The following is a 24549-nucleotide window of genomic DNA, read 5'->3' as shown; positions in this document are numbered from 1 at the left end:
CTGGGTGGCTCAGTCAGTTAAGTGTCCAACTTCGGCTCAGGACATGATCTCACGGTTCACGGGTTTGAGCCCCACATGGGGCTCTGTGCTGACAGCTCAGAGCCTGGAGCCTGCTTCGGATTCTCTCTGTCCCTCCCCAACTCGCCTACTCTCTCTCTCTCAAAAATGAACATTTTTAAAACATAGGAAATTTTAAAAAATTAAAAGTTTATGAACCTAATATATAACACAGCAGTGGTTCTTTTGGGGTGGGGATCACCCTCCCTTTGGGAATGTGATAAAGCCAAAGCCTTTCTCCCCAGAATGCACTTCCACTCATTCATGCAATACTTTGCATACCACCTCAGAGGATTAGAGAATCCAGGTTAAGCGTCTGTTCTGGAAGGATTATCAGACAAACCCCAAATTTACTAATTTCAGAGGAGTTCATCTTTTCTCCAGTAGTTTCAACAGACCTGAGAATCGTCAAAGAAAGCTCTGAAGAAAGTATTACACTGAACTCCTGAGAAATTTTCCAGGGAGCATGCAGAGACCACCGTCAACTCCAAGTGGCATCCCTAAGAAAATCCCAGCTGTTCAGGAAGGGCACTGGCTCCAGGCACCACCTACCCTACCCCTGCAGTAGAAAGTGCTGGTCGCTGGGCACCACTGGCAGGCACAGAGCAGTTCTCGGCACACCTCCGTGTGGGTTTGGATGCATTTTTGGCTAGGGTTTGTACTAGAAACCCCATGTAATCACCTTGCAGTCTTCCTTTCTCCATTGCAAGCACATGACCTGGGACACGTGTATTAATCACTCCACATTTGCCACTAATCAAGGCAAGATTGTACAAATAGGGAATGGGGGGGGGGAAGGAACATTTACATCAAGTAATTTAGCAGCATCTTTATTGCAACAAAGAACCTGTAATAAAATGCAACAAAACTAATGTTTCACTTTACATGATTAAAAGCCATGTAGCTGAAAATGAGAAAACCCATAAACTTACTGGAGTGAGACATGCAATTCTTTTTATACAAGTCAATGCTTAAAACAGCAGGCACTTTATATTCTAAAATTAAAGACCTGAACTCCAATTGTGCTGAATACAACATAAATTTGTATTTGGGTTATCCAGAAACAAACATACAAATATTCCTTTTTCTCTCTGTGAGGGACTTCTGAAACGATTACCTAGAACCGTCTCTTGACGAAATAAGAAAAGCAGGAACCGGCACCTTGCACTAATGTTTCCGTATTTTAGGCTGCAAGACGGATAGGTGAGGCTGGGGAGAGTTGGGAAAGTGGGAGTCAGGCAAGTTTCTTTATTCCTTTATGTCTGCTGGAAGCGGACACTCACCTCAAAATCTTAGATATGGCCATGTCTCTTTTCTTACTTCAACTAGCTCTAAGTTAGGCTCTCAGGCTTAAGCAAGCACTCTATTCTACACCCCAATTCCCAAATCCCTCACTACTAGGAAGACACATTTAGTCTAACAGTTTTAATTAACTTCAGAATGTCATATACTAATTAGAAGTACTGCTTCAGTAATAAGCATGCTTAGCATTTACTTCCGAATGGAAAAATTAACCATTTTATGTTATCTTTAAAATGTTTCATAGGAATATATTAATAAATACTTCTTTAAAAATTTGCCTTTTCTATCTATCATTTAACTACCGTGAGTCAGGGCATCCGGATGGAGTCTAGTACCAGCTGAGCAGTAACTGGCTGCGTGGCAATGGGTATATTTTCTCTTCTCTCTCTATGTCGGTTCCTCCTCCAACAGATGAGAACATCAGATTATATCAAAGATGCAACAGCTTAAAAATTTAGGCTTCTATAATAATGGGAGATCTTATAGGAATCATTCCACCTAAAGAGAGAATTATGTTACAGACAGGTGGGCTACACCTTCTGTAAGGAATAAAACAAGTAGTAAAAAAAGGAAGCATCAATATCTGTATCTCATTCCTTTACAAAGTAATGCATGCCTTGTGACTCCATCCTCTAGTATGAGGCTTTGGAAATGAGCCAGGAACAGCATTGAGGGAAGAACCTTCATTCCAAAACGAAATCTCCAGACAAAGAGGAGACATAGTTAGCGATACCTTTCTGCTGCTTTCAGAGTGAGAAGGGCCCAGTCATGATCACAGACGAGCAGCTGTACTTGACTATTGCTTTAGGTTTTTGTAAATCAGTCCAGTGTAAAAATCACCTATTATACTCTTAATCCAATTCCATTCTCTACAGAAGAGTCTGTGAAAGTAGCCCACAAACAACTTTGAATCACCTAGGAAAGGCGGTGAGAAATGCAGATTCCTAGTCTCCACCCAAATCAACCAAATTTAAAGTTCTAAGCGTAAGGTTCAGGACTGCATTTCTTTTTCTAAGCGTCCCAGAAGATTCTTAGATTGAGTCCTCGCGCTCAACACGTAAGCCACCACCCCTACCGATGGTTGCTCAAGTGCACCTACTTATCAAGCCTGCAAAAGCCGCCCCATTTGATACTTAACCTACTGCTTTTTGGTTCTTAACCAAAACTGTTGCTACTTTTATATACTCTTGCCTTTTACAATGTTCCCCATTGACAGGGTACAAATAGTTTCAGTGAGATTTCTACTGATTGCTTGGATGGACTAGGATGTTTTCCTCATCAGTTTTTAAAATAAAACTCAAACTGTCTTTCTGCAAGTGAATTCAGCCCTGTATTTTTCCCCCTTACACAAGGAGAATGGCATTTAATGAAGTGGGGATTATAACAGAGGCATTCCTTGTGATATGAGGAAAGGAGAAGGAAGATGCAAAAGGAAAACACTGGTGAATTCAAGAGCACATGAGGTTCTTTTAGGTTTGTTTTGGTAAAATGAGAGACGCCGTTTTGAACAAATAGCTTTAACGGGCAAGAGGTTTCAAATGAGTAGATGTCTAAAAGCCACTGTATACCATTTCTACTCTGCATATTATATAAGGATAGATCCCTGGGGGCCAACCAGTTCACAAACAAAAACCACCTTCGATAGTCAGATATATACTTAAATCAAGGGGGAAAATACTTTCTTGGGAAGAAAAATTACCCAAATCAATTTAATTTAACATTGAAAAAAATATAAACAGACCTTGGCATGGGAAAACAAACAAAGAAATCAATACATACACAGACAATAAGGAAAAGTGTGGTACCTATGATACAGTATAAATACACAAAGAGCAAAACCCAATCCCCTTCCCAAGGACAGAGCCACCAGGTCACCTTGCCATTTCTGGACCTCCCCCACCTCCCACTCGGCCCTCAGTGATGAATTCACCTCTGACGCACAGTCATCATCCTTCCTGATGGAGGCTGTGCTCTCTATGGGAGAAATCTACTCTGTAGTGGTGAGAAAGAAAAACAGCAACTTTTTTGGAGCATTGTTTAAAAGTACTGGTAACAACTTTCCAAACACTGAGGCTTGTGATAAAAAGGGTCAAACTCATAGGTATCTTCTTTGCCGCTGGCAGTGTGACCCATCTAACACCCCAAGACTCTAAGATGACAGATTCCAATCAGCACCTGAAAAGCCTATGAGCTCCCTTAACAGTCAAGTGCTAGGGCTAAACCAGGAAATGTCATGGCCATTCAAGAAGCTGCTTAGAGGCTTTGAACACTGAAAAAGAGAGCCATGGCTGGCTGGGGATCAGTTTGTGGTAAAGAAGTTGTCTGGAAACCTCTTTAAGCTCACAATACCTAAATTACGCTCAAATAATTTAAAAAGGATAGAGAAAGTTTAAATTTGTAAAGTTTCCAAAATTAAGAGGAAAATAACAAAAACTTAGAATTAGAAAAGTAACTAAGTAACTTTTTCTCCCTGAATAACATCGGTCTGTAACTGCGCTGGTAAGAGAGTGATTTCTTAATTCTGGTTTCTGTAACTAACATTCTAGGAGTTTCAATTTCACCCCCCCAAAACTTTTTCATGAGTATTTTTGGTCAAATTATACTTCTACTTAGTTGTTAAGCAGACCCTTCTCCTCTCCCTGTCATTTTACACACCCTAGTATCCCCAACCCTACCACAATTCCCTTCCATCACCTAAAATTCTGAAACCTTTCAATAAGGAAATACCCAATGGAAACTGGCACCACTAAATTTTCTGAAGAGTGAGGTGTACTTTTTCCTTTTCTTAAAGGAGAAGAAATTGCCTGCAAATATTTAAGCTCTAACCATTTAAAATTTTTCCGCCTGTAATTATCAATATTGTAAGACTAATTAAACCATGCTACATGTACAGTTACTTGCCTTTGTATGAAAGGAAAAGCCCACTCTGTCATATCATCAGAGAGAACTATTTATACTAGATACAGTTGAAATTGGCTAAAATTGGTCAGAGCTTGAATGAAACAAAATAAGTGTCTTTAGGAGGCCACTAAGTTATCCTTGAAAAATCATTAATGACTGGTTAAGTCATAGGTTTAATAGTGATTAGTTCATAACATGCTGGATACACCCCAAGCAATGAAGCATAAGCTATTCAATTACATTTAAGTGCTATCAAATCTGTAACTAGTCAGAGATTCTGGAATTGAACCAAACCAATCACTAATATCATCATATTTTAACAAACTCAGAAGTATACTGTAAAAATACACTAATTAAGTCCATGAGGTTTATAATGCTATTAGAAGTGAAAATAAGGTAGTATGGATATATGGTGCTAATGTCTTATTTCCTTCAGTAATTCTCATGGTATTGCTGGGTCCTTTAGAAATACGTGTCATTCAATTTTGTGTGTGTATGGTTAAGGTATTAGATTACTATCCACAAGCTGTAGACGCCTGCACGGCACCGATTATGCTTTCCGGAGTAGATGTTACATGGCAGGTACCAAAATGTGTCGATCAATTCCGTGTTTTCTACTGATTAAACCTCCTTGTTTGGTTAAACAGCCAGTGTATACCAGAGTTCTACACAGGTCAAAATTATATCACTTTCAGAGCAGCAATACGCGATCCAAGGTTTTCTTGAAGGTAGTGCAAAAGATGCAGTTCGTAATGTTCTCCAGATTCAGGGACTCTTATGCTGTGTCTCTCCTGAGGATAGATCTTAAACAACAACAAAAAAATCAAAATACAAAAAGTAAGAATTTAATCATACACCTCCTTCCAAAGCTTTCCAGAGAGTTTCAACAGGATTAATAATATGGAGCACAGCCTCAGATAATACACACAGATATCCTATCTAGAGGCCTCTCCCCCTTTGAAAAAACAGTTTATCTGAGAAAGAGAGAGAGAGTGTTCGAGTGGGGCAGAGAGGCAGAGAATCTTAAGCAGGCTCCACGCTCAGCGCGAGCCTGATACAGAACTGGAACCCACGACCACCATTATGACCTGAGCAGAAATCAAGACTCAGACACTCAACTGACTGAGCCACCCAGGCACCCCTATAATTTCCTATATACCATTAGGCTTACAGAAGGATTTATCTATAGATCATTGGGGTGCCTGGTGGCTCAACTGGTTCAGGGACCAACTCTTGATTTCAGCTCAGCACTTCGAGCCCCGCATCAGGCGGTGAGCTGACAGTATGAAGCTTGCTTGGGATTCTCCCTCTCCCATTATCTTTGCGCCACCCCCCTCCCCGCCCGCCCCCCGGCTCACATTCTTTCTCTCTCAAAATAAATAAACTTAAACACACACACACACACACACACACACACACACACACAACCTCTCTATAGATCAGTGGTTCTCCAAGTGTGATCTACAGACTTCTGGGGTCCTCAGAAACCCTTTCAGGGGATACATAAGGTCAAAACCACTTTCAGAACAATTTACCTTTATTCATTGTATTGGCATTTGCACCGATAATGCAAAAGCAATGATGGGTAAAAAGTGTCAATGCCTTAGTATGAATCAAGGCAGTGACAATAAATTGTACTGAACTTGTAGTAAAAACAAAAATATCAATTTCACTTAGGTAGCAGTAAAAATTAGAATTTTATGAAACTGCAACCCTTGAATAGTTGTCTTTTTAAATATTCTGTGGTGATAAAGCGAAAAGAGTGCAGAAAGCAAGTCTGCTCCAGGACGTCTCAAGGAGAAGCACCACAGGCCCAGCTGCAGGCTGAGATGCCACTTCGTAAACGGAGCTCCATTTTCAGTTTGGAACAATGACTGACAACCATGGTGACTCAGACCGGGGTGTCTGGCAAACACCTGCTCAAAAATGAATGAAGTGAGCTGGTCACCTCAAGGACAACACTGCTACCAATGATAAACTTTGAGCTTTTGAGTGGAAATCAGAATTTCGGAAAACTTGTGGAGCGCCTGGGTGGCTCAGTCGGCTAAGCGTCTGACCTCAGCTCAGGTCACGATCTCGCAGTTTGTGGGTTCGAGCCCCGCGTCGGGCTCTGTGCTGACAGCTCAGAGCCTGGAGCCTGTTTCAGATTCTGTGTCTCCCTCTCTCGCTGCCCCTCCCCTGCTCATGCTGTGTCTCTCTCTGTCTCAAAAATAAACATTAAAAAAAAAAAAGAATTTTGGAGAACTTGTATCATGAGCCTCCCCCAAACTTACAAACATTTCTGGTGAGATCAGAGGTAATATTAATATATGTGACCTTAAAAATATTCTATAATGAAAGGAGTCAACATTTAGAAGACTGACGTCACACAGTGAACCAGTATTTTCCAGATGCCCAATGCATGTACAAAAGATCCATTTCAAATATAAGATCCAACAAATTTTAACATAACAGAGTATGAAACATTTATAGATATGGCTTCAGATTCCCCACTAAAACTAACCTTTAAGAAACTAAGATTTGTCCAGTTTTGGTGTAGTATCAAAGAAGAATATCCACAATTATCCGAAAAGGCTAAAATATTCCTCCCCTTTCTTAACTACATATTCTGGGAGGCTGTAGTTTCTGCACACGGTAGTCCCCCCCTTATCTGCAGGGGGCACATTCCAAGACCAACTCTGGATTCCTGAAACTGCAGGTAGTACCAAACCCTGTATGTACTGTTCCCCTCCATCTATACATACATATGATAAAGTTTAATTTATAAGTTGGGCACAGTGAGAGATAAACAATAGCTAATAAGGAAACAATCATAGCAACATACTGTAATAAAAGTTATGTGAATGTGGTCTCTCTCTCAAAGTATCTTGTACTATGCTCAGTCTTCTTCTTATAATGTGAGATGATAAATGTTTATGTGATGAGATGAAGTGAGGTGAATGATGCAGGCATTGTGATAGAGCGTTAGGCCGCTATTGACCTTCTGACGCTATGTCAGATCAAGAGGATCGTCTGCTTCTGGATTGATCGCAGCTGACTACGGGTTAGCTGAAACCTTATAAAGTAAAACTGCACATAATGGGAAACTACTCTCTACTTTAGCCAAAACAACAATTCCCAACGGGTTGCATGTGTTGCATATGAGCAGAAAGGAGAATCTGGGTGTCTTTCTTAAGCCAGACATTAAAGGGATTTTACAAAAATGTAAAAACAATGCTACTTTTCTAAGTAATTTTTTGTTTGTTTTGGAAAATAGTTTTTCTCTCCCACAAAAACTGTGATTTGTGTTAACATATAATAGTTTATTATTGTTATTTAAAAATATATTTAAAATTTGTTTTAGTTTTGGGGCTGCCTGCCTCAGTTGGAAAAGCATGAGGCTCTTGATCTTGGGGTCATGAGTTCAAGCCCCATGTTGGATGCAGACAGAGATTACTTAAGTAAACAAGTAAATTTAAAAAAAACAGAATTTTTCTTAGTTTTAATATCTTATATGAAAATGGTGACAGATACAACCCACATAAATGAAAGTTCTTTGGTATGTAAAAGATCCTGAGACCAAAATGCTTGAAAACTGCTGCTATAGACAAATATCTCGCAGTTTACTTACATAAATGTCAACTGAGACATAAAAATGGACAAAGTAGGGGCACCTGCATGGCTCAGTTGGTTAAGCATCTGACTTTGGCTCCGATCATGATCTCACGGTTCAGGGGTTCAAGCCCCACCTAGGGCTCCGTACTGACCACTCAGAGCCCGGAGCCCGCTTCCGAGTCTGTGTCTCCCTCTCTCTGTGCCCCTCCCCAACTCGTGCTCTGTCTCTGTCTCTCAAAAATAATAAACATTGAAAAAAATTCTTTTTTAAAAAGGGAAAAACAATATTTTTCATTTCTTAGGAGCACATCATCTGTGAAAGAAGTACAAAGGAGGAAGAAAGAAGGAACAAGTTTTAAAACCCCCTTTTTTTGAGTAAGGAGCAACAGAGGTGGTTACTTTGCTGCTTTCTGTTCCAATGTCAATATAACATAAAATTAAAAGATCTTTAAAAACCAATGATATCAAGTAGCACTTCCTCACCCTTCCAAGGGGAAGAAGAAAAGCAAAGGACACTGAATGGACTCCTGTCATCTTTTCCGTGATTACAAACTGAAAGCAGATACAGATACACCAGTCATATATTCTAATAGGCCAGTTTTTAGTCCAACTTCCACAGAATCTTAATTTTTATGCAACTGGAGGCACTGCTATCTGTGTCTATGACTTTATATCTCTTAAGCAGAGAGTGGCCACAGCTGAAAATCTAGCCTTACTCCATAGTTTACTATATTTCAAAGTAATCAATCATTAATCACTACTTAATTCCATCAGAAGATGAAGAACTCACCTGTAAATCATAGGGCTTTCCAGCCCTCACTAAAAAACTCAGTAATATACTGGTGTGTGCAAAATGGACATTCTCATCCAAGAACCCATGTAAAAGTAGTAAACGATTTGGTCTGGAGAAATGGAAATATCAGAGGATTAGGCAAAATAGAGTATTTGGGGAAAAAAACCACTTACCTCCTTTAATCACAATTACCTATTAGTAAACATTATAGTTATGTAATATATACAACTATATACAGTTATGTAACATAATTATATGAAAACATATAACTGTATAATATAATCAGTGTTAATAAAGTTAACTTCTACTATAAATGTTAAAATAAGAATTCAACATTTTCAATAAATTTATAATATATTAACCAGACACTACATGTAACGAAAGATTAAAAAAATTTTAAATATCACGTGTTCAATTTCTTATGAAGATATTAGCATATATCAATATAATAATTACAGCCTGTCCATAGGGAAAGAAAAATCATAAACATCATCCATAAAATATATTTAAGCAGAAACAGAGTATTTTCCACCTTGAAACAGTTACGTACTTATTAAACTTCTTTCAGCACCCTCATTGCTTCAAATATAACTTATAAAAAAACCTAAGTGTATGAACTGGCCTGTAACTCAGCTCTGAGAAAGAGCTATGCCACTCGAGTATTCTTTAGAATATTAGTCTTGGTTTTGCAGTATTTGTAGTTTTCATTATTATTAAAGACAAATTTTGACACTACAGTTTTAAATTTATAATCTTAACTTTAAAGCTTGAACTTACTCAGAGGGAAACTTTTCTGCTTGCATGGCCACAGATCCTAAGTAATAGCCCTGTTCATTCTGGTCAGGGTGGCCCATGTAACGTTCCGTGTAGCCTGTATCATAGAAGATCCACAGAGTGACTGGGGCCCCAGCAATAGCAACCTACATAAGACAACAATGACAATCAAGTGTGGTCCAGAAAAGAATGGCTAGCAATGAGAATGTTTAACTACAAATTTAAAGGCTAAAATTATCCTTAGGCTTTTGCCCCACATGCCCAACTGGGGCATACATTTCTGAGTTAGGCAACTCAGAAAATCAAAGTGGAGTGCCAAGGTCAAGAATTTGATACTTTGTGAGTCAGTTAGCTTCAAGTTCCACAGGCATGCCACATACCAAACCCCTAACCTGGGCTAGTTGAAATATATACACGGGACACTTTGTTGAACAGGGAGACTGAACTGGAACATATGAATGCCTCAGTGTAAACTCATTCCTGCTACTGGGGAAAAAAAGTGTGACAAGTGTCAGCTTTTATATCAAAAAAGCAGTCATTTCTTTCTTTCTTCTTTTTTTTTTTTTTCAGCCTCTACTGGGAGTACAGAATTTTTAACAAAAATTATGAATCAAATATATTTAAGCACTAAATACTTCCCTCATTTTAAGGTCCCCACAAACAGTTTTACATTTAAATATTCTAATTATTTTGACAGCTGCAAGCCTGGGAAAATTATGACAGTTTTCAGAGTTCATTTTGTGGTTATTATAAAGCTTATGTGAATATACATGCAAGAACAAAAACTCTATTATTTTAATTCTTAAAAATTATTTTCAGTGTAAGATAAAATCATGTTATTCAAATATTAAGAAAGAAAAACACTTCACAATTGCCATTCTCTTAACAACTTTTAGCATCTTTATTTCCTTCTGGCGTATTTTTCAAAGAAGTTGTTTATAAAATTGTAACCAACGTTTACACATTTAATACAGTAGTCATTCAATAAAGATTTATTTAGGACCTACTATGTGCCAAGCAGTATGCTTGGCTACTGAGGATAGATACAGTGATGTGCACACAATCCCAGCCCTCAGAGCTTTCAGTCCAGTAATTAAATAAGTAATTATAATCCACATTGTGTGTGTTTTACTAATCATGGCTATCTCCCATAATCTCTGCATGTCTATAAATAGCCAATAACTGGTTATCAAGTTGACATGTGTTTTTTGTTCTAGATACAGACAGACAAGTAAATATATATCTCACATGGCTATCACAAGTTGACAAGATCATCTATTATCTCGCATGACTGCAGATACACAAACTCTAACATTCCATAATATTGCCAACCCTGTAAGCCTTCAAAAAATAGGCATTTTCTCAGATCCTCAATTTATAGAAAATTCTACCCTTACTACAAAAAGAAGTACAATAGGAAGTCACATACCCTAAAGATATCCGACCTCTGCATTAATGCCATCAGGGAGAGGTATCCTCCATAGGACCAGCCATGGATGCCCACACGATCTAAGTCAATGAAATCATATTGAGAAGCTAGATATTGGAGTCCTTCCACCTGATCGTCAATTTCTATTTGACCCTGTCAAAAAAGGGAGAACATTTCACTCACTGACGAATAGAAGTCTCCTTGTAAGAGTGCTTTTAAAACTGATAAATGGGTTTTACTAAAAAATACCTGTAGTTTTTAAAGAATTCATTATCAATTGACATTCTGTTGGCCGAAAAAAAAATTTTTAACTCTATTTAGAGAGAGGGGCCTATAGCTTCCATTGCTAGCCAGTCCAGAGTTTTGTAACCCCTTAGTCATAAAGTTCTTTCCTACTAAGGCCCAAACTGTTCCTGGTATATGGGTATCTCCCCTTTCCATTTGTTCTGTTGTCTGCTAAGAGGTCAGCATCTTCCTTGTAACAAGCCTTCCTATACCCAAAGACAAAAAATTAGCCCCCTTAAGTGGTTGACTAATTTTACTTCTTTTTAAAACTTAATGCACTAAAGCAGAAGGAATCACTCTTGAGGTCTTTCCTCCTATTTCCCCGTTATCGATTTCTAGGAATTGAACATACACTATTTCTTCAAAGTCCTATTAAGTCCTAATTCCTACCACCACCACCCTGTCTGTATTACTAGGCCTGCCAGTGCACACAATCTCACTTCACTGAGCCAAAAACAAAAATAAAAACAAAAAAACTTACATGAGAATACAACATAAGGTCAAAGAACTGGCTGTGGGAGAAAATCCCATGTCTTACTCAGCATGTCCAATACACTGGCAAACACAGTAACTGCCTTACTGTGTAAAAGGAACATCGGATTCTCATCATTTCCCAAAGCAGCAGAAAGGACATGGGGCATCTCTAAAAGGTAGCATTTAAAGCTTCCTGTAGAGAGAAAGAGGCTTGTCACAAGGAAGGCACTAATCAGTTGATTTCTCTCTTCACAGAGGACAGAACAAATCTCAATTATTCCTCTCAATAGGGGACAGGATGCTGAAAACTAAATGGTGCTGCCTTCTGGCTAAGCTGGACATACCAAATAGAAAGAGAAGGTACTTCTGTGTAAAAGTGGTTCTATCTCAGCTCCCCGAAGTTACATACAGGTGGATGTGAACTAGCCTAGTGAATATCAAGTTGCATCATCCCTCCCACCCCTGAACACTCTCGCTCTCCCTCCCTCTCTCTCTCTCTGTCACACACACACACACACACACACACACACACACACACACACACACTCTCTCTCTCTCTCACTCTCTCTCACTCTCTCTCTCTCTATCTCTTACGGCCCCTTCCCCCAACTCACTCTCTCTCTCTCTCTCTCTGGGACTTCACACCAAACAATGAACCAAAAAAATATAAATGTCTTAAAAAAGAAAAATGTTTGTATGCTCACACACCATTTTATATTTAAAGGCGCCTTCAAATTTAAGCCCTCGGTGACAGGATCCCCTGTTGTCTATCACTACAACCACATAACCCAGAGAGGCTAGGGTATTCAAGCGGAAATACTTGACTCCTTTAAATCGATTATTCACCAACTGCACCTGAGGAAGAAATACAATTTCAGTGAAATTTATTATATGGTAATATAAAAAAAGCATTAAGTGACAGGATGCTGTGAAAAGTAGAAAGCTTGAATTTTTTGTATTATTTTGCTTTTAGAACGAAATTTTATTTTCTTGTGGCAAGAACACTTATCACAAGGTGTGCCCTCTTAACAAAAATTTAAATGTACAATATAGCATCATTAATTGTAGGACAGTAGGATAGAAATCTCTAGAACTTATTCGTCTTGCATACTTGAGACTTTATGCTTGTTGATTAGGAACTCCCCATTTCCCCCCTCCCTGACTTGTTTTTAAATTAACTTGATATTCATTACATACAAGACAAGAGATTTAACCTATCCCATAAAAAATTTGATAAAATCATTACCGCTACCCTAAAGAACTATGCCATTCAGATGACAGAGACAAGGATCATTTTTTCCTCCCTATCTCTCTCTTCTGGGACTGTCCCTGACTAGCAGTGGAAAAATTCAGTATTTTAATGAAACACTGTGACCAGCTCAGCTTCCTTTCTCCTGTGACACAAATCAGTGCAAAAAGTAGGATAATTCTTAAATCGCTTTATCACCCTAGAACCTACATCTCAAAATGACTGAGAAATTAAATGTAATTTAGTGCCTCAACAGAAATAAACTAGTGAAAAGAGGACTTTAATTAGAGGAAAGAAACTGAGAGAAGTTCAGTGTTTGGTGGACACCAAGACCACACATTAAACTACGACAAAAATGGTTCTGGCAAAAATGAAAGAAGTTTTTTTCTGGCTGAAACCAATGGGAAAACCAAGTCAGCCACAAGTTAAAAAATAATCAACACATCTTCACACAATAACTATATACTGAGCATTTACTGGGCTAGACTGGTGTGCGTGTGCTGTGTGTCTAGAGATTCTTCTCGTTTTGAACTTCTGCATATTCAGTGCCACTGTAACCACTGTAACAACGGCCAAACTGGTCTTCCTGTTTCTACTCTTGCTCTCCTACAGTCCACTCACTTGGTAGCAGAGGGATGATTTTTAAATGTAAATTTGGTAAGACTATAGCTTAGCTCCCTGAAACAGTAAAGAGTTTAGATCTTATTCTAAGGTCCTTACCATTGCCTTTGAAATCTTGTATTATCTGACCTTTGGCTATTTCTCTGACCTCATCTCATACCAAATCCCTACTTACTAGACTCTAACCCTATTATCAACCATATCAAGTTGACTCTAATCCCCAGGACCTTGACATTTACTGTTCCCTCTGTCTGGAATACTCTTCCTTCAGATCTTTAACATGGTCATTCCTTCTGATCTTATGTACCCTCAGAGACATTCTCTGAACTTCCTATCAGAACTTCCATTTTAGTCACTTTGCCATCGTCTTTCCCAACAATTACTATTTAAAAAATTTTTTTTAATTTGTTTTATTTTAATTACTTATTTTAGAGAGGGAGAGGGTGTGACTGGCAGAGAGGGGTAGATGGGGGGGGAGAGGGAGGGAGGGAGGGAGAGGGAGGGAGAGAGGGAGGGAGGGAGGGAGGGAGGGAGGGAGGGAGAGAGAGAGAGAGAGAATGAATATCTCAAGCAGGCTCCATGCTCAGCACAGAGCCCAAAGTGGGGCTTGATCCTACAACCCTTTGATCATGACCTGAGATGAAATCAAGAGTCAGACGCTCAAGCGACTAAGCCACCCTCCAAAGAGCACTTCCATTATATGAAGTTATATCCTTTATATGTCTACTCATTTATTACTTTCCTTATTTAGCTCCATGAGGGTGGGGACCTTAGTCAGACTTGTTCGCTATGGTATCCTCGCTGCCTAAAATAGTACCTGGGACACACTAGGAACTCCAATAACTATTTGCTGAATGAATGAATAAAAAATACAGACAGGAGAATGATGTTTTCCCTTTCTTTAAAAAAAAAATTATTTTTTAAAAACTTGAATTCCAGTATAGTTAATGTTTTTCCTTTCTATCTTGGGAGAAGGGGCAAAAAGGAAGGGAGCGGAAAAAAGTACTAGACATAAAACACAAAATAACTATGTAAAGAAAACTACTTCAGTTCACTTCTTTGCCTGTTGTCATGCAAAAAAAATGGCCTCAATTGCCTGATATGAATTTCCCTTGAGAGCCAGTGTTTCTGCCTTTGTAGCCAGAGCCCTGCTACTTCTGGAAGAAGGAACTTAAATGTAATGACCTCTGGCACTGAGGATTCAAAGTTCTTCTTCAGTATCCACTCTTCAAAACCTGTGTCCTGCTATCACTTAGGTCGCTCTGTTGGGCACTTCTATTTACAGAATGTGGCACATAGGAAACATCACAAGGATTTGTTAAATGAACATTTAAAACATACAGCTGTTATCAATGAAGAGTTTAAAGAACTAAGCCTGGATGACTTTAACTGGAAATATTTGTTGCTTTTCTTGGATTTCACTTTTGTCCAACTGCAGGCCTTGTTGCATTTAGTGACAAAGTAATCCACTTCATGTTACAAATTGCGATACTGTTGCCAATCAACAGATTCCCACTTTGCACTGAATATACTCGGAGAAAGAACACAGTTTGGATTGCTTACAAGATTTAATCAAAGTTCACAAGGCTTTCTGTGCTATTAAAAAAGATGTGGCCTTGGGGTGCCTGGGTGGCTTAGTTGGTTAAGTGCCCAACTCTTGGTTTCTGCACAGGTCTTGATCTCAGTTTTGTGAGTTTGAGCCCCATGTTAGGCTCTATGCTGGCAGTGCTGGGCCTGCTTGGGCTTCTCCCTCTCTCCTTCTCTCTCTGCCCGCCCCCCCCCCCCCCCAACTTGTGCTGTCTCTGTCTTTCTCAAAATAAATAAGTAAACTTAGAAATAATAATTAAAAAAAGACCTGCTCTTGTATTAAGGAATATCTTCATAATTAACCCAAATGGAGTCAACAAGAGGATGGATAATCCCAGTGCGTTGAAGGGCCAGAGGCATTCTATCATGCAAAGTCTCTTGGGGAAATCTTGCAAACTGAACAGAGTATTCTGAGAAGAAACTGTTTCTGTAAGTGTAAGTATAGTTGTACTCATAAAGTACTCTAAACAATTAAACAATTTTATTTTAACTGCATTGGCTAAGATTTTTTATTATGGTAAAATATACATAAAATTTACCATTTTGACCATTTGAAGTGTACAATTCAATGGCATTAAGTATTCACCCTGCTGTGCAACCATCACCACTATCCATTTCCAGAACCTTTTCATCACCTCAAAGAGAAACTCCGTATCTTATTAAATAACTTCCTATCCCTTCCCCAGTTCCTGGCAACCTCTATCTACTTTCTGTCTCCATGAATTTGCTTCTTCTAGGTACCTCATACAAGTGGAGTAATACAATATTTGTCCTTTTGTGTCTGGCTTATTTCACTTAGCATAATGTCCTCAAGGTTCACCCATGCTGTACCATGTGTTAGAATCTCCTCCTTTTTTTTTTTAATTTTTTTAATTTTTTTAAATGTTTATTTTTGAGACAGAGAGAGACAGAGCATGAACGGGGGAGGGGCAGAGAGAGAGGGAGACACAGAATCGGAAGCAGGCTCCAGGCTCCGAGCCGTCAGCCCAGAGCCCGACGCGGGGCTCGAACCCACGGACCGCGAGATCGTGCCCTGAGCTGAAGTCGGACGCTTAACCGACTGAGCCACCCAGGCACCCCTAGAATCTCCTCCTTTTTAAGGCTGCACAATGTTCCATTATATACCACGTTTTGTTTACCCATTCATATGTCAAAGGACACTTGGGGCGCTTCAGCTTTTGGCTACTGGGAATAATGCTGCAATGAACGTTGGTGCGCAAGTATCTGTCCAAGTCTCTGCTTTCAATTCTTCTGGGTATACACCCAGAAATGGAAGTGCTGCATCAGACTTAACATTATGTTTAAAGACCTGCCATATTATTTGCCACAGCAGCTGCACCACTTTACATTCCCATCAGCAATGCATGAGTTCCAATTTCTCCACGTCCTCAGCAACATTTGTTATTTTCCTTTTTTTCCTTCTTTTTTTTTCATAATAACTATCCTAATGAGTGTGAAGTAGTATTTCATTGTGATTTGGATTTTCATTTCCCTAATGACTAGTGGTGCTGAGTATCCGTCTTTGTGGGTTAGACTTTTTAAACATAATTAGTAATGAGGAATAATATAAGGATTCCTTTTGGCTTAAAAATCTACACAAGCAGTTAGTTTTTATAGTGTGTTTGTCACATACCTCATATATCACTTCTTCACTGGAAAGGAGAAACATCCTTCTTACTCAGCCTTAGTATCAAAATAACGTAACAAAAACATGTAAAGCTTCTGAGAGTATCCTGTAATTTCTCTCTTGAATTTCTTTGTTTTAAGCCTTTTTTTAAAGTTTACAAAGATTCAGCTTCATGTTTTTAATGGAAGGCTAATTTAAATGTTTATGATTTATGTGTAGATGAGTATAATACAAATGTGAATCATGTTTGAAAAAAATCTTAACGATGGCAAAGTGATTTAACTTGATATATGATCGTCATTGCTGAGATTTTGTGGCTTATGTAGTTATTTTGCTTTTATTTTTTGGATGTCCTTTTCTTTCTTTTCTTTCTCTCTCTCTCTTTCTTCCTTTCTCTCTCTCTCCCTCCCTCTTTCTCTCTCTCTCTCTCGTTCTTTCTTTCTTTCTCTCTTTCTTTCTTTCTCTCTCCCTCCCTCTCCCTCTCTTTCTCTCTCTCTCTCTGTCTCTGTCTCTCTCTGTCTCTCTCTCTCTTTCTTTCTTTCTTTCTTTAGCTCTGGGGAGCCTGGGCAGCTCAGCTGGTTAAGTGCAGCTGGTTAAGTGTCCAACTCTTGATTTTGGCTCAGGTCATGATCTTATGGTTTGTGAGTTTCAGCCCCATGTTGGGCCCCACAGTGACAGTGTGGAGTCCACTTGGGATTCTCTCTTTCTCCTTCTCTCTCTGCCCCTCCCCTGCTCTCTTTTTCTCAAAACAAATAAACTTAAAAAAAATAATAAAGCTTTACACCGAATGTGGGGCTTGAACTCAAGACCCTGAGATCAGGAGTCGCATGCTCTACCAACTGAACCAGACAGGCACTCCAATTTCTGGATATCTTAGCATCTAAATACATTTCCAAATACTGGATAACTAGGTATAATTATAAAGGATATTTACTGTGTCAAGAGCTGCACTATAAAAACAGTGTAATTATATTCTAATTTCTTCAAGGGCCCAGTTTAAGATAGTCAATAGACATTTTTAAAAAGTGCCAATTAACCAATGCACCTACCCCAAATACTTTATTTACTCTGATAGTCAACAGAATTTACTTAATATTTACATGCTAATATTTCATCCAGAAAAAGGAATATCACAGTGTAAACTCTTATAGTGTTGAATAGAAGTATAACAGTTGCCTTAACTAGATGATAAAAATATTCTAGTCTGCTTGAGAGATATAGACTTAGAATGGAGAGAGGTAACTCATTAGGCTACCAAGGCTTCTGCAAATATCTATTAAGATTCTTTTTACTTACCAAGACAGTTAACTATTTAATTTCATTTCCCAAACAAGATTCTTCTCTACATAAAAGACAACATATATACCTACTGACATGAATATTTCATTCTCCAATGACTGTTACAGTCCTACTGTAAATTAAGAAATTGACACTTATTTACACATTAGCCATGTAACAAAATCCAACTTCTAAACAGGAATTAGAACATAAGCCAGAGTCAATAACAGCAGAGGCCCGACAATGTTCACATCTTAACTTAAACAATTGACGAGACATTTAAAATACAAATCACCCCCCCCCCAAAAATATGTGTGTACACACACACACACACACACACACACACACGTATGCATATAAATATGCCCACCTGAGAGGTGGGTGGAGGGATGAGTGAAATAGGTGATATCAGGGGATTAAGGAGTGTACCTGTGATGAGGGCTGGGTGATGTGAATTGTTGATTCATTATACTGTACACCTGAAACTAATATAACACTGTATGTTAACAATACTGGAGTCAAAATAAAAAAATTAAAATAAATAAACAGGCCCACCTGAGGACCACCATATATGAACAGCACAGTGGGGTATTTCTTTCCAGGTTGTAGATCATGAGGTTTGTACAGCATCCCATACAATGTAAATCCAGTAGTACTTTCAAAAGAAAAAATTTCTGGAGGGGTATAGTCAGGCAGAGGACCTATGAGGAGATAACAAAAATGAGCATGTAAAGCGAGTTCTTATGGGAGCTCTAAAATCTGCGAGCAAGGAAAAGAAACCATAACCCACAACTCTACACACAAATAACTGACTATCTCCCTTTCAGGTGGTCAGCAAGAAATTAAGCAAAAACATTTATTTTTAAAAAAGAAAATCTACTGAACATATCACATTACCTATTTCAAAAGCAGATACAATGTATTCTGACTAGTCCATGGAGCCTAGGAGGTATTTAGATGCAGCACTATACAAATACTTAGTGCTTGGTTCAGTGTAACTTAATGATGGTTAAGCCATATATCTGATTAGAAATTGGAAGCACAAATTTAACTCAGTCAATTTAACTTGCTCATAGCAGGTGCTCAATGAACATCTGTTTCTGATCATTAGAGAATAAACCTAACCAGGACCCAGAAGAAAAGAAAGTCACAATCAGTCTTTGGTTTACCAAAGCTATAGAGATCTACCCTAAGAGTGTATATTGGATGATGTTACAACCTAAGCAGAGATCGTCACCATATTACAAATCCTACTTGTGGACAACAGAACATACCCTGTGGTTTTGCATTAAGTTCTTAATCCCTTAGCACATATTCATGAGTGAAAATACTTAACAGGAAAAAGAACTTGGGGAGAAAGTAGACTAAAGATATGCAAAATTAGTCCTTTTTTTTTTTTTTTTTAAGAAATCAAGCATTTAAAAAATAGTTAATTCTGTGTTCTTCACTCTTACATAGAACAAGCGTTCTATCTTTTATTAAGATGGCCATTGCAAATGCTTTAAAAGAAAGAAAGCTGCCACTTGGTTATTTGTTTATCTGGGAAATCATCCAAACATGTGAACAAATAGTTTTCAAGCTGATATTGTGACTATTTTATTCTTATTTTCAAAAAGGCCTTCCAGGGGTGCCTGGGTGGTTCAGGCCGTTGAGCATCCATCCAACTTCGGCTCAGGTCACGATCTCATGGTTCATGAGTTTGAGCCCTGCATCGGGCTCTGTGCTGTCAGTGCAGAGCCTGCTTTGGATCCTCTGTCCACCCCCCCACCCCGCCTCTCTCTGCTCCTCTCCCACTCATGCTCTCTCTCAAAAATAAACGTTAAAACAAACAAACAACAAACAACTAAAAAAGGTCTTCCAGGGGGCACCTGGCTGGCTCAACTGGAAGAGTGTCCGACTTCTGATCTCAGGGTTGTGAGTTCGAGCCCTACATTGAGTGCAGACATTACTGAACTTAAAACAAAACAAAAACAAAACAAAACAAAACACAATCTTCAAAAAGGCCTTCCAGACCTGCTCCTGCCTGAGTGGGAGGTTAATGCATCTTATTTGGTGGTTGATAGAATAGGAAGGGTGGGATCAATCAGGAACTCAGCAGCTCAGGGATAAGTGGTGGTAAGAGATGAGAAATGTGGACATATGAGACAGGTTTAGTGCACTTATGTACTAATCCTACTTAAAATCAGGTTCAGGGAAATGAGTACCTGCTGAATCCAAAATGGTGGCCCAAAATTCCTTTGTTTTGCAAGTTGGGTCATCTTCAGGACTTGATAGCTTGTAAAGGGACACACAGTGTGGATTCTTCTGGTTACTATACTTACTTATAAAGAAGTCACAATGCTAGAGAAAGGAAAAACAATTACTTTTTCCCTCATGGTGCCAGAGCAGGAGTATGGTTAAGAGTCTGATCATTTATGTCCATATATGATGCTAAAGTTAAAACCTGACTTTTTAAAGTTTTTCTTCAGAGAGTCAGACTTCTGTAGGCCAATTTCACTGATTTTCACATTACTCAAATGGAGTATTATATGAGCAGAGAGTTTTTTAATTGATAGGAAACCCTTTTCCAACAGGGACTTAATACCTGGCTGATGCAGCAAGAGTGGGAATAGCCACGGTCAGTCAGCCTTGTCACCTCTCCAGGATTTACATAACTGACCACATACAGGTGATGTTCTAAAGGAGAGTCCTTGGTGCCTTCAAAATACACCAGTTTCCTGACTTCATCAACCTGGATCTGCCAAAAAAACAACAACAGAAAAACCAGTGCTAGCAGGACCTTGGCAAGGGCCAGTAATTCAACAAACAATTTCCAATCATTTGAGTCACCCTTTGACTTGTGCCTCTTAAAAAATTTTGCCACAAATGTTAATAAACCTGAGTTGGTTTTGCTTATGACTTATACTTAAGAATATATCTTTCCCGGAAAGAAAAAGGACACTTGAATTGCATGCTATTATTAGAATTTCCTATATGGTAAAAATGTGTGCTTTTCTTAAAATACAGGAGTTATTTCAATAAAACATACCTTATAGGGAAAAAAAATTCCTACATTGCAGGTTAGGCCAACCATTCATACGTACTTAAAAGACTCTAACTGTAACATCCTGTATTTTTCTCAGTGCAGTATTAACTTAGGCAGTACTTTTTTGGCCTTTTGTACAAACTTGCAGAAGTATTTTATCTATTGGGTTGGGAAATAAGTGAACTCAGTTTCAATACTGGTATAGTTTGTAAATAAATGTAGGTAAGATCTTTTTAAGTCTTTATTCAGAACTCAAAAAACTAAGTGCACTCACAGCTGAATTCACTTCATATTCTTCCCAAATTACAGTAAGTGTTTAAATAAATGGCTTTTATTGTCTCTTTAAAAAAATCTACCAACCTACTCAGTGTTCAACGAAATTCAAATTTTTTAACATAGCAAAGAAAACATGGATACATTTACAAAAGCAAGTATTTTCAAATGCCACATTTTCTCCAGGAAGCTTCTTCATTATCAAATATATTTTAGCATACACAGGAACAGAAACACAGTTGAGATTAAGTAAGCCCATATGAGATATACAGAAAGGATACAAGTGATAGGAAATGCCAGAACAAACATTCATGAAGCTTCACAGGTATGCATTGATCTGTGCAAAAGGTTAGGACAGGTTTTGCTCTGGACCTAGCAGCTGGGGGTCAGGCCTTTCAAAACTGAAGAAATAACTGGTTAATTTCTCACCCCGGATTATAATGGTATTTTTCTTTGTTTCATGTAACTACCTTATTCAAGAAAAGTATCAGAATCACTTTGAGGGGCTTGTTAAGCAGAGGGCTGGATCCCATCACCATTATTTCTTTTTTCTTTTCTTTTTTAAATGTTTAATTATTTTTGAGAGAGAGAGAGAGAGAGAGAGAGAGCGAGCGCGGGGGAGGGGCAGAGAGAGAAGGAGACACAGAATCCAAAGCAGGATCCAGGCTCTGAGTTTCCAGCACGGAGCCCAACGCAGGGCCCAGACTCACGAACCGTGAGATCATGACCTGAGCTGAAGTCGGACACCCAATTGACTGAGCCACCCAGGCACCCCTCCCCCATTATTTCTGATTCAGAAGGTCTATGGTGGGCCTGAGAATTTACGTTTCTAAAATGTTCCCAGGAGATACTGAGGCTGGGCAGTTGGTCCAAGGACCATACTTTGAGTACCACCTCAATAATGAGTACATGGGCTTAAAAGTCTCAAAGCATTAGCCAATTACTGCCATTAAATATCTTTGGGTGGGAGGGGCACCTGGGTGACTCAGTTGGTTAAGCATCCAACTTTGGCTCACGTCCTGATCTCACGGTTTGGGCCCTGCACTGGGCTCTGTGCTGATAGCTCAGAATCTGTGGCCTGCTTCAGATTCTGTGTCTCCATCTCCCTCTCTCTGCCCCTCCCTGGCTCATGCTCTGTCTCTCTCTCAGAAAGTGAATAAACATTAAAAAAATAATAATAAAAAAAATCTTTGGGTGAGAACAAGGTCACTGGCAAAAGCAGAGAATGAAGAGGTAACTTAAAAAAATAAAACAGGGATAGAGGGGAATACAGAAGGGTAAGAAAGAGAGACACAAACACATCACATAAGTAAGCATGACATAAAGAAGAAAACTGATACACATAACGACAAGTAGCAGGAAGATGTTTAGGTTGCCCAAATGAGGTTCAGATTTACATAAATACAATTCTGGGGTTTCCTTAAGTATTATCCAACAATTACAAAGCAGGAAGTTTACATCAGTGTAATTTTTTGTTATCAGAACTTCTTATCAGTGGAAATCAAACTTTAACAGTTGCCTATGATATTCTAAAATTTTTACCAAGAAAACGAAATCTGAGATGTGGATCTTCACTTTTTCTCCTTCATCACATTGGGGACTATGAGTGACTTCTAGAGTAGCCAGTATACCAGTATACATAATCCTTCAATAAATCTCCAAATCAATTTGAGGGAATCATAAGCCTTCACTAAATCCTGGTAGCATGTATCAACTTAACTATGTATCACACCTATAAAGGATGAAGTTCTTAGAGATCTCATGAAACTGACCACCTAACTGAAAGTTGAAACAAACACAAAATACTGTGAAAGGCAAAAGAATGAGAATTCACCGAAATGATACAGAAAACCGCACACTGAGAGGAAACAGAGGAAACAGAAGAAACATTTTCCCCCTTTTCCCTATCGGTCTACACTCTGTACATAGGTCCATCACTCTTGGCAGGTAGTGGATAAAATTTTACATTTGTGAGATAAACAGGTAAGTAAAAGAGAATCACTACCTCAGAAGTAATAAATGCAATTTTTAATGTAGAAATGACATGAGCAGTCTATAAGAGACACAAACATAATTTTCAAACAATATCCCAACTCACTTTTGCAGACTCAGAAAGTATGGCCCAGCCCCTTCCTTGTTAAGTAGCAACATTATATTTGAAAACACTGACCTTAAGTAACCAGTACACATCTGATACCAGAGCTATAAAATGGGGGAGATTTAGAACTTAACCGAAGATTTTTCCCTTCTAACAACTTGAGTCCTTTAAGTCCCTAATTTAATAGTTTCAAAACATCGGGGTCATATGAAGTTGCACTACTGCTTTTCAGTACCGCATAAACACAGCAGATGTTGACCAAACATATCAGTAGAATAAGAGAACATACATTAGATCCATGCCGGCCAAGAACTTCCCATTCACCACTGGTAATTGCTATTTCCTCTTTGACAGGACACTTGAAATCACCTAAAGAGAAACATAATTACAAGTCAGCACTCTATCAGACTATAAGCAAATGACTTACAGAATAAAGAACACTATTCTAAAACTCTTCTTTCCAAAAACGTACATTAAAAAATTCAAGTTATGTCTGGGGTAATAAAATGTTTTGAAACTCAGCAGAGGTGGTGAATGCACAACACTGAACGTACTGTTCATTTTCCTTTACTTCTTAATATTTTAATTTTTATTTTTAAAGTAATCTCTAAGGGTGCCTGGGTGGCTCAGTGATTAAGCATCTGACTTTGGCTCAGGTCATGGTCTCACAGTTTGTGGGTTCAAGCCCTGCGTTGGGCTCTGCGCTGACAGCTCAGAGCTTGGAGCCTGCTTTGGGTTCTCTGTCTCCCTCTCTCTCTGCCCCTCCACCGCTTGCACTCTCTCAGAATAAATAAATAAACATTAAAAATAAATACATACACACATACCTACCTACATGCATACATACATACATGTAATCTCTACACCCAACCTGGGGCTTGAACTCACAACTCTGATAGCAAGTGTCACATGCTCTACTGACTGAGCCAGCCAGGCGCTCCACCACTGTTTAATTTAAAATGTTTGTTTAAAATGTTTATTTTAAAATGGTTTATTTTAAAATGGTTCAGGGGTGCCTGGGTAGCTCAGTTGATTAAGTGTCCACCTCTTGATTTGGCTCAGGTCAGGAGCTCAGGGTTCACGAGTTCAGGCCCTGTATCGGGCTCTGTGCTGATAGAGCGGAGCCTGCTTGGGATCTTGGTTTCCCTCTCTCTCTGTCCCCCACCCCCACCAAGTTGTGCA

At 38.8% G+C, this 24549-nt stretch overlaps 1 protein-coding gene across 4 annotated transcripts in view; it reads right to left on the bottom strand.

Annotated features, from left to right (window-relative positions):
• Nucleotides 1-871: 871 nt before the first annotated feature.
• Nucleotides 872-24549, bottom strand: part of DPP8 (dipeptidyl peptidase 8) — a 65680-nt gene continuing 42002 nt past the window's right edge. For 3 of the 4 annotated variants that reach the window (XM_042988613.1, XM_042988614.1, XM_007084517.3), the window contains 9 exons: nt 23657-23736; nt 20556-20708; nt 20176-20311; nt 18527-18672; nt 12318-12464; nt 10851-11003; nt 9425-9567; nt 8645-8756; nt 872-5063 (listed from right to left, as the gene is read on the bottom strand). In XM_042988613.1, coding sequence (XP_042844547.1) covers nt 4941-5063; nt 8645-8756; nt 9425-9567; nt 10851-11003; nt 12318-12464; nt 18527-18672; nt 20176-20311; nt 20556-20708; nt 23657-23736 — 1193 coding nt within the window. In that variant the 3' untranslated portion in view covers nt 872-4940. Of the gene's footprint in view, nt 5064-8644; nt 8757-9424; nt 9568-10850; nt 11004-11646; nt 11803-12317; nt 12465-18526; nt 18673-20175; nt 20312-20555; nt 20709-23656; nt 23737-24549 lie in introns of those variants that run through there. The other variant, XM_007084520.3, reaches the window with a different exon arrangement.

This window comes from Panthera tigris, chromosome B3, assembly GCF_018350195.1.
Source record: "Panthera tigris isolate Pti1 chromosome B3, P.tigris_Pti1_mat1.1, whole genome shotgun sequence".
Classification (NCBI taxonomy): Eukaryota; Metazoa; Chordata; class Mammalia; order Carnivora; family Felidae; genus Panthera; species Panthera tigris.
This window is presented reverse-complemented; position numbering and strand designations above follow the sequence as displayed.